This window comes from Oculina patagonica, chromosome 1, assembly GCF_052425735.1.
Source record: "Oculina patagonica isolate OP01 chromosome 1, crgOcupat, whole genome shotgun sequence".
NCBI classification, from domain to species: Eukaryota; Metazoa; Cnidaria; class Anthozoa; order Scleractinia; family Oculinidae; genus Oculina; species Oculina patagonica.
The window spans coordinates 12,038,105-12,049,792 of NC_135758.1; the positions used below are offsets into that span (position 1 = coordinate 12,038,105).

General features: G+C 38.5%; 1 protein-coding gene across 1 annotated transcript; it reads left to right on the top strand.

Moving 5' to 3' along the window:
- The first annotated feature begins 224 nt into the window (after window positions 1-224).
- Window positions 225-11,227, top strand: LOC144645121 (uncharacterized). The gene is made up of 2 exons (XM_078504602.1): window positions 225-848; window positions 10,763-11,227. Exons 1-2 carry the CDS (start codon window positions 225-227, stop codon window positions 11,225-11,227), a joined length of 1,089 nt encoding a protein of 362 aa, XP_078360728.1.
- The last annotated feature ends 461 nt before the right edge of the window (window positions 11,228-11,688 follow it).

The window sequence follows — 11,688 nt, forward strand, 5'->3', positions numbered from 1 at the left end:
GGTTTCAAAGACCCTAATCCCAATATTAAGAACTATACAAGGGAAGAGTTGCCTTTATGTTAAGAACTCCAGAGGGCTCAAAGAGAAAATCAAAGATTGGAGAGTAGAGAGAAATGAGATTCTGGTCAGCTATGATGTTAAGAACTTGTACCCTTCCATACCTATTGACAAAGCGTTGGAGCTAGTGGAAAGATGATGATGTTACAATGAGTGTAACATCAATAATGGAGTTGTTAAAGTGGATGTTCGATCTGACCTATTGTGAATACGGAGGAAGCCATTTTGTTTTGGACAGTGGACCAATAGGCCTTGGTGCCACGAGTGAAATTGCAATCATATACATGGAAGACTTCCAATTGAGAGCTATGGAAATGTCTCCGTATCCCCTAAATGAATGGCTCTGGTACGTAGATGATAGTGAGACCAAATGCAAAGAAGGAGAAGCTCAAGAAATACTAGATCACCTCAATACCATTGAGCCAGGAGTAATTGTGTTTACAAAGGAAGACCAAGAAGGAGATGTTTTACCAGTACTTGATTTGAAACAGACTGTAGACAGGAAGACCAAGAAGATAGAATGCTCTGTCTATTACAAGAAGACTCGCACAAACATAAATGTAAAGGAAAGGTCCAATCACCCAGAAAGCATGAATAGAGCGATTGTGAAAGGTTTTACTGACAGAGCGAGAGCCTTATGCGATGAAAAACACCTGGCAGAAGAATTGAACAACGTCGAAGACGTGTTTGTAGCGAATGGGTATCCCAGAGAGACCGTGAGAAGGTTTATGGAGCAAAGACATCAACAGACAGACAAGAAAGAACAGGAAGAACAGGAAAGTCGTGGAACCGTGACCATACCATATTTAAGTGCTACCGACTGGAATTTTCGAGAAAAAAAATTCAAAACTCCTAATTCGCATTTCTTCATATTCAGTCAAAAGAAACCCTTTGGTGAACTATTTACGAAAATGACATTTAAAATTTTCAAAGGGTTTTTATATTTGAGAAAATCGGCAAAAGGTTAAAAGGCCGTTTTCGCGTCCCCGCCGCCATAAAATTTTGTCGAATTTTTGTGGGTATTCAAAACACTCGTACGGAAAGAAGGTTGAACGTATGAAATTTATCTTTGGCAGGTATGCGGGGCATCCAATATACTACACAGAAACCTAAAAATATTGCAAAACGATGCAATTAAACATATCTTTTTTAAAGCCCGAAAATTGGTATTTTGAGCACTTTGGTAAACACTTGAAACAAGGGTAACTTTGGTGGCAAAAATCGTGTCCTGGTACATCGAAATTTGGAATAAAAAATAGATCGGCGTCAACTACTATTATGGTACTGTAACATATAAAAAATCCAGCCCGGGCAATTGAAAAACCACCCGTTAAGAGAAGTAAACGCATAGTGAATATTTCATGTATTGACTGCAAAAATTGTCACGGTCACGCAACACTAGTAAACACATTTCGATCTGATTTATTCAATGTGTTTTAGTTTTGCTCACTTTGGCTACAGTTTATGCTCGAAAAAGTCTACCTATCTTATGTATAATTTACTGTTTTGTATTCATATAATAATTAATTTTAGAGGATGGGATAATTGATCTGACCGCAAAAATACAAAGGTCAAGTTTCGTGTCATATTTACCGACTTTGCCGCTCACACTGTGTAACTTGCACTGTGAAAGAAATAAAACAATTCAAAGCGAAATGTCTTCACAAAGTAGTCTCGAAGCGTGTCATATTTTATCCTGGTGGTTCTGTTTCATTAAATTACTAACTATTTAACACTGGTAAAAGTTATTTTTAGTTCCGGCTGTATCGATTCTGTAAAGTTTTTCGAATACCTCGGTCTGTGTGTCAACAACATGAATTTTGCAAATACAGTATGTGTTCATAAACAAGACGATGATCTTATCGACAAGCGTATCTATAGGAGAACATCGAAAAATGAAGTAACTGTGTTCAACTGCTTGTATATTTTCCTTTTAAGAGTGCGGGTCCTCGACTTGATATTATACACCAGAACTGATACATGTACATGTTTACTAAGAACTGCAAGAACTGGAATTAGATGTCTGTCTGAAGGTCTGTTGATTTCCTGTTTAACAATAACAATAAAAAAAAACACTCTTGACTATAAAGCAAAAGATACTATACCACCAGCAGCAGCTTACCATACATCTCCAAACATAACAAGTAACGATTCTCGGCTGGTTGAGCAAATACCAAACACATTCGAAAAGGCGAACTCCACAGCCGTTGTCAGCCGTCGTCACGCTCTCCCCTTCGCTCCACTGTTCCCAAGCTGTCTGCCTTTCTCCCGTTTGCAATTTTTACACAGGTTCTCTGTCTTTTTACTGCGGCATTCACAACCAATCTCGAATCACTCTTTGTACCTCCAGACTCTTAAAATCAAATTCCATCCTTTGGATAGCGGGGAAAGGGAAGGTTTTATACGGGTGTTGGGTGGGGGTAGTGGGGGGGGGGGGGGTAGGGAGTCAAGGATTATTTTGTCATTGATCTTATTGTCCCACAAAGTGACTGACCAGATTACCAGAATTGCAGAAGTAATCGTTACCTTAAGGTTGCTATTTTTAGCGGCTACTTATTTTGCCATTTTTCTGAGCAAGATTTAGTGACTATTTAATTTAGCGATTTCAGAATGTGCTTTTTTAGGCCAGGCCCTTGTGTGGGAAATGGTCTAGGCAAACTCTCTTTCGAAGCAAAAACTGTAGCAGCTACAATTCTTTTGCAATGAACTTGGACTAGCTGTTCCTGTTCCACAAGTGAGGAAAAGGGCTCTTTATGTGGTCATGTTGCAAGAACTTGTCCAGGAATGTAGTTGCATGAATGCGGGACCAAGTTAAAATGCTCTGTGTTCTGTTGCGTCTGCAACTATTAAAAACAGTGGCGGATCAAGGGGAGAAGCCATTGGGCCCCGGTCCCCATTATTTTTAGGCTAAACCGAGGCCCACGGGACCAAGAAAAATCATCTTCAAGAGCTAATTTCAGGTAACGATGATTGGGGGCCCCACCTACCTAAAGGTCTGGATCCGCCACTGTTTAGTACACATAAGCTAGCTCCTAATAAATTGTCCAATACTAAGTGTCGTCGTACTAGCCGTGCATTTAAAATTACTGTTTTATACACCTCGAGTGACTTCTAGTACACGCATCTCCAAGCTACGTGAGATACGACAAAGAATTGTGCCAAAGTCTTCCTAACGTTGTGTGGCCCTCTGCATTTAATCGTCCCACATATCCTAAAACAAGAACATTGAGAAGCTTGAGAAGCTTAAAATCGGGCGCTTTGCCTTGAAAGGCAGGGTTCAGTACAGCAGAAACCACGAAGCAGTTACTTAAGTAGCACTCAGTCCGACTGTGTTTGTGTAAGTCACAGGGCTTGCATGAGCTGTATTAGTGTGCATAATATAATATCTAGAACGTTGTCGAGATTGCATTATTACTTAATGACATGATGGTTTCAATTTATAAATGTATCTCACACAATACAAATAAACGATTGAAGTAGACGACTAGACAATGTAAAGTTTTAAGACTTAGCAAAGTGCAGTGTATTGGTAATACTGTAAGGTGCGGTTTCACCTGAAGGTCGTGTGCTTTTCGGTATTTTCCAGGCATTGCACTTTGATGGGACAGTACTACAACTGTTTACCGGGGAACTACTATTGTCAAGAAAATGATCACAACTTGTTGATGAATGATTGAACATTTGTTTCATACCATTACTGTAATAGCAATTGATGAAGGCTTTTAGTCCTGAACCAAAGTATAAGGACTGGGAAATACTGAAACCCATTATCAGCCACCTTAAACGGAAATATCTTGTTGGTGTTTCAAGGAATCCAAGGAAACTTCATTCATCCCATGTATCTATGTATTGCGGTATTTTGTAATTTTTTGAGTGATTTTTGGGGATGTTTGGCAGGTGATAGTTTTTTTAAAAGAATTAGTAAAATTTAGACAACTAAGAAATATTGAAAATTTAATGTGAATTTAACATTGGAATTTGAAGTTAGAAATTGCCAAACGGACACCAAACAGCCCCGTGACATCCTGGAGTGTTTTTGCATGGGGGTCAACTGTGTGATGATGTTTCCATTTTTTTCTTCAATCCCCACTGATAAAGAACTGTTGTTGGTGTTATGTTGGTGTTATCACATGTCAAGCCTTTAACAAGGTATGAAAGAACACAAGGATTTAAATTATTCTGGTGCTCAATTTTTGCGTAACTAAAATTAATGTTACTCAAATTCCTGATGGATTCTGTCTTAAACTGTTACGAGCTTAGTATTTCCAAATTATTGCATGTCAATGTAAGGCAAGACAAGACATGCCTTGGTTCTTATGTAATTCTCTTAAAAACACATAAGATATTGACTATAATTTCGTCTGTGCTATGGCAATTCACAGTGGGGTGGTCTTGATGTGTCTTTAACTTGTAGACTGGACTGGACTAGTAAAACGCGGACTAGTAAAACGCGGACTTGTAAAACGCCTCTAGACACTTCGAATTCCTTGGCCACAATCATCTTACGGCTCTCTTCAATACATAATGTCTCAAAAAAACAGTAACCTCAGAAAGAAGTCAGAAGCAAACAAGGTCGAAAGACCGAATTTGAACATATAACGGCAAATGTTCTAATGTCACGAACGTAGGAGTCGTGTAGGCCCGTCACCTTTATTTACCACATACTGCCCCCAAATTAAAACAGTACCCTCAGAAAGAAGTCAGAAGCAAATAAGGTCGAAAGACCGAATTTAAACATTTAACGGCAAATATTCTAATGTCACGAACGTAGGAGTCGTGTAGGCCCGTCACCTTTATTTACGATTGACTGTTGATTTCTGGACGGGCCCCGTTCTACCTCGTGCGAGCAATACAAACGACTGCACTCAACAGACGTCAAGAAGTGGAAAGAAAGAAACATATGCACACAACTCATAGCATCAATCCCGTTGTTTTAGTAGGGGTTTGCAGAACGAACATGTGCTATACTGCAAAAACATCTCCACGCTAAAACAGACGATAGAGTGCTCAAAAAAGCTAGAAATATGCCGTCGAAGAAACACACAAGAGCTTCAAACACAAATTGTTTCGCTCGCTAAACCGTTTAGTTTTATCCGATTTACAAGCGCTTGTTTTACAAGTCCGCGTTCTACAAGTCCGTGCTTAACAAGCCCTCGTTTTACAAGTCCGCGTCTTACAAGTCCGCGTTTTACTAGTCCTCGTTTTACAAGTCCGCGTTTTACTAGTCCGCGTTTTACTAGTCCGCCTTTTACAAGTCCGCGTTTTACCTGAGTCCGCGTTTTACTAGTCCTCGTTTTACAAGTCCGCGTTTTACTAGTCCGCGTTATACTAGTCCGCGTTTTACAAGTCCGCGTTTTACTAGTCCGCGTTTTACTAGTCCAGTCCAGTCCTCGAAATACAGTATGCCAAAACTCCCCGCCCTCTAAAGATAAGTCCTTGACGGTTCTTGTCGTTTTTCGGTGCCTATATATTCATCTTCGGCATCTTTCTCATCCACCTCTCGTTCTGTCCTGTGTCTGTCATCACACGAAAGAAAAGCTGATTCTCAAAAAATCTGCCACAAAAGGAAATTGACAAAAACAATATGAAAACCATATATCGAAAGTTTCTTATTCTAAAATTTTATCATACGTCTTAATTCAGAGCTACAAAGAAGTTCCTCCTTTTGAGTTATTGATACTGTTCTTACAGTACCTCTTTCCACTAGCGAAATTTTACAAAATTCCTTCGCGGCGAAAAGGTAGCGCGAATCCAGAACAGACTCCAATCGAGAGTGGGTTAATTCTAGATTACTATTAATTAACTATTACAACATTCATTTTTAAAATAGTTTCCCAAGCCGACTAAGCTAACTAAACGTCGAGTGTATCTTTCAGTAAACAAAACATGCCGTTATGAAGCCGGAAATCCAGCTCACGCATACTATACCCCGTGACTCACGCAAACCTCCGACTTACGTGCTACTACAGTCATTCCTTTCTAAACATTTTTTTTTTGACCACCACCGTACCTTTCTACCCAAAAAACTCATGAAACCGCCCGGTTTTAACCTGTTTTAACCTTTCAAAAATTAGAGCGTTCGAAACTAAATAAGATCCGTAATCACAAACAACATACAGCCGTTTACCAGCACTCTTTAAAACTCCTGAAACCCTTCAAAATCAGGCAAAATAAATCTTTGAAATAACCTTTATCAATGTTTCTTATTTTTTATTCAGTTCTATAAAATGCCTTTCATACACTACTGTCAAACAAAAATTTCAATTTCCTCAAAGTTTCAAGACAAAAGAATAACAAATATTTCGTGCACAATGTAATTTGATTAAGCCAATATTATTACGTCTAAAAATATTTCAAGCAATTCAGTGAAAACCCGTTTTTTTTTTCGTATCAACGAAAACCACTTTCGAATAATCAATACATGAAAATAACAATAAGATCAAAAGGAAGAAAGGAACCTTTCTAATTATTTGAAGACTTTCAAAGCCGTGATATTATGCATCCAATCCGCGATAAAATTTAATTACAACAAAATCCAAGTTCTCATTTTGAATTCCATTTTTTTCAGTTGATACCTTTATCCAACTTGTGAAAAATTCCAATCAAGTTCCTATTAATACTGTACATTCCCAATGTTTTGCTCAGGTCTTCAGAAGCGTCTTACTAACCAAATCTAAAATAATTCCAAAACATGCTGTACAAACATTCTACTCTTTGTGACAAACGACTTGACGACCAATTGTTCAGAAATGAAAATCGACACAGTTCTTGCTAAATAAAAAAAAAGTTTTACGGCGGAGTCAGGCTCAAAAAATATACCGCAAGATCACACCCCCATTCATAGTCAGAAACCAGCAAACCATCTAGTTTGCTAAAAAAAACACTGCGTGACATCAATGACGTTACCTTTTTCATTTACAAAAATAACTTTAACTTGTCAAAGTAAGTGCAATTTCACAATGGTGAATATCAGTACAGTATGGGGCCCAGTTCTCGGCCGGGTCCAGTTCTCGGCCACTTTGTGTTTAACGCGTTTTTTCACACTCCAGTTGAATCAAAAGAAAAAAAGTATTTCCTTCAAACGATAGACTGATTCATGTGCTTTAAGTATCTTGAGTTTGATCGTTCAATTCGATATAGAAAGCTCACACGTCGAGTTTACGCGGAGGTAGGTGAATTTGCATTCCCGAAAAAGTTGTTTGTTTACGGCTCCAAATTCATGGATGTAGTTAAATTCGTATTTTATCCAAAAGCCCCCACCATACGAGCTAATTTTTGGCATGTGAAACGTAGAATAATTCAGCTTTCTGCTTTAGTTAACTTTTCGTTGAACCGTTGTATTTTTTGGTCTTAATTTACTTCGAAATTTTTTTCTTGCGACGTTTGCGTATTTGCCAGTTCTCGGCCACCCTGCTCGCTATCACAGCTTAGCGCTTGGTTTTTAATATAATTTCATCTGCTGCTGCCAGAATGAAAGAAATAAATGTTTTAAAAATAAAGTTCAATCTTATCTCTAAGTTTTGAGCTGACTCTTGTCTTGTCTATTATTTCTACAACACCTAAATCTTTCAAGACCTTTTCACTGCAAAATAAACCATCTAAATGCACGGGTCACACAATGCGGTTTTGCCAGAACCTGCACATAGGCAACTAGGTGCGTTAAAATCCTTCTTTTCTAAAGTGAAACAAAGCATCATAAAAATAATTTGGGATCGATATAGTATAAATAGGTTTACAGAGTGATTTTATGATTGTGAAAATTAATTGAGCATTTTTTTACAGATAATTACGCACAAGCTTTTTAGTGGCCGAGAACTGGGCCAAGGTGGCCGAGAACTGGGCCCACAAATGGAGCTTTTATTTTTATTATTGCTCGGGCAAATTAATTTTTGACCGGTCGATAGCTTTACACCAAAAAGCTGAATAATGTAGCTAGCTCTGGGAGAAATTTCAAGTTCCTGCGGTTCTTCTGAGGTAAGAAATACAAGTTTACGTCAAAAGTGGCCGAGAACTGGGCCCCATACTGTACTTTGCCCCGTAAGCTTTTTTCTCTGTCCTTCCGCCGAAGCAAAAAAACACAACCTGATTACACATTAACCCAAAAGTCGACCAAGTGTGCCTGCAACGATTTCCTGTCAAAACTAAAATGAAAATCATTGCGGTATGCGTCACCCGTAGCGGTTTTGTAGCAACCCCAAGCTATCCCCGTCTTTTTGGCCGCGCCAGGAGACTACGCTCTAGGACGACCAAAGGGTAAACTATAAATCGGCCACGCCCGATTAATAAGGCAAGGGGCAAACCTTCAAATACTGAGAAGTGGAGACAGAAAATGATTTCCGACCAATTTTTTTCTGCAAGGTTGGTCCTTTTCTTCTCTCTACTACAAGGTTTTTTGTCGCTGTTGTTTTTTTTTTAAGTTAAACCTCTCTTCCTGAATTCCTGTCCACCTCAGTATCTGAGGGCTGAGGGCCAACCCTTAGCTAGTTCCCAGGCTGCTGTCAGTACAACATACCTCAAGGGTGCAATTTTTAACGGCTTCTAATTTTAGTGATTTGAGCGAGTAGCACGAAAATTGCTAAATTTAAAAGTACTCGCTAAAATTAGTCTTCGTCAAATTTAATACTCGTTCAATTTTAGTACCTCCCTCCCCCCCTCCCCAAAGGAAAAGAAATTAATCATAGTCGACATCAAAAATTCTTTTAAGAAATGGATATCGAAACTTTGTTTTTTCTGACAATGCCGTCTAGTGATTCTGTTCTTTTACTGAACATTTATTTCCATCTTAGGTATTACTTTATGAAATACTGGTTTACACTGGGTATCTTTTTTTCTAGGGCCTGCTAGAACTCCTGTTGTTTTTTTTTAAAAAAATCTGATAATCGCTAAATTACATTGTCGCTAAATCTTGCTCAAAAAAATCGCTAAAATTACTACCATCTTAAACCTTAGGGTAACTGATTACACCAGGTAATCTGGTCAGTCACTTCGTGGGACAATAAGATCAATGACAAAATAAACCTTGACCCCCTACCCCCCACCCAACACCCGCATAAAACCTTCCCTTTCCCCGCTATCCAAAGGATGGAATTTGATTTTAAGAGTCTGGAGGTACAAAGAGTGACTCGAGATTGGTTGTGAATGCGGTAAAAAGTCAGAGAACCTGTGTAAAAATTGCAAACGGGAGAAAGGCAGACAGCTTGGGAACAGTGGAGCGAAGGGGAGAGCGTGACGACGGCTGACAACAGCTGTGGAGATCGCCTTTTCGAATGTGTTTGGTATTTACTCAACCAGCCGAGAATCGTTACTTGTTATGTTTGGAGATGTATGGTAAGCTGCTGCTGGTGGTATAGTATCTTTTGCTTTATAGTCAAGAGTGTTTTTTTTTATTGTTATTGTTAAACAGGAAATCAACAGACATTCAGACAAACATCTAATTCCAGTTCTTGCAGTTCTTGGTAAACATGTACATGTATCAGTTCTGGCGTATAATATCAAGTCGAGGACCCGCACTCTTAAAAGGAAAATATACAAGCAGTTGAACACAGTTACTTCATTTTTCGATGTTCTCCTATAGATACGCTTGTCGATAAGATCATCATCTTGTTTATGAAAACATGCTGTATTAGCAAAATTCATGTTGTTGACACACAGACTGAGGTATTCGAAAAACTTTACAGAATCGATACAGCCGGAACTAAAAATAACTTTTACCAGTGTTAAATAGTTAGTAATTTAATGAAACAGAACCACCAGGATAAAATATGACACGCTTCGAGACTACTTTGTGAAGACATTTCGCTTTGAATTGTTTTATTTCTTTCACAGTGCAAGTTACACAGTGTGAGCGGCAAAGTCGGTAAATATGACACGAAACTTGACCTTTGTATTTTTGCGGTCAGATCAATTATCCCATCCTCTAAAATTAATTATTATATGAATACAAAACAGTAAATTATACATAAGATAGGTAGACTTTTTCGAGCATAAACTGTAGCCAAAGTGAGCAAAACTAAAACGCATTGAATAAATCAGATCGAAATGTGTTTACTAGTGTTGCGTGACCGTGACAATTTTTGTAGTCAATACATGAAATATTCACTATGCGTTTACTTCTCTTAACGGGTGTTTTTTCAATTGCCCGGGCTGGATTTTTTATATGTTACAGTACCATAATAGTAGTTGACGCCGATCTATTTTTTATTCCAAATTTCGATGTACCAGGACACGATTTTTGCCACCAAAGTTACCCTTGTTTCAAGTGTTTACCAAAGTGCTCAAAATACCAATTTTCGGGCTTTAAAAAAGATATGTTTAATTGCATCGTTTTGCAATATTTTTGGGTTTCTGTATAGTATATTGGATGCCCCGCATACCTGCCAAAGATAAATTTCATACGTTCAACCTTCTTTCCGTACGAGTGTTTTGAATACCCACAAAAATTCGACAAAATTTATGGCGGCGGGGACGCGAAAACGGCCTTTTAACCTTTTGCCGATTTTCTCAAATATAAAAACCCTTTGAAAATTTTAAATGTCATTTTCGTAAATAGTTCACCAAAGGGCTTCTTTTGACTGAATATGAAGAAATGCGAATTAGGAGTTTTGAATTTTTTTTTCTCGAAAATTCCAGTCGGTAGCACTTAAAAGGGTTGTCTGAGCGGTTCAGGAGAACTGCTAACCGACACTCTTTTCGAGTTGCTTTCAAGCCTGGAAGAAAGATCAAAGAGATTAAACGTACATGTCAAGAGCCCCTTGGTGAAAAGCAGAAAGGTGTTGTATATAAGATTCCGTGTACCTGCCAGAATTCAGTGTACGTAGGAGAAACATGGCGCCTGTTCAAAACACGAAAGAAAGAACACATGGACAAAGTCAGATTAACAAATGAAGACCTTCAAAAAGGAAACACTCTATCGGCCGAAAGACGAATGGGCAAAGAAGATGGAGGCCTGGCACGACACACTATTGAGTGCCAGAGAAGTATTGACTGGACAAACGCAAAAATCGTAGCAACAGATAGGGGGTTGAGACAAAGGAAAGTTCTTGAAGGAATTGAATCACTGCGACAAAAACATCGCGGAATGAAAGTCCTTAACAATTTTGACCATGTTGAAACGTGGAAGCCAATCCTGAACTCCTTCTTCGATCGTGAGGGAGACTATAATAGTCAGTGAAGTATCACAAATGTAAAATTACTTGACAGACCTCGTTACATTTTCCCGCCTTTTTTCACATACGTCGTATAATAGTCACGATTTATTGGCGCGGTTACCAAGCTGAACATGAGAAACAATCCGCCATATTGTCATTTTTAACAACAGCCTGAAGAAGATCAGTGAAACTGATCGAAACGTCGAATTGTAAATATTCTTAACCTCGGAAAAGATCCCGGAAAACAGTGAATAATTTTAATTTCTTAAGATGAGAGGTGAAAGTTTCAGAAATAGGATACTACGATAAACTGTTGACAAAGAAAGCTTATAACATCGTCGTTTTTATACTGAATGGAGCAAACCCAAATTGGAACATTGCGCCGCAACATTGCAAAGTTCCCATAAAAAGAACATCCGGTTTGACTGTAACTCTATTATGCACTCATCATTGGCTTTCCCGGGGGTTAACCCCGGGGAAATCC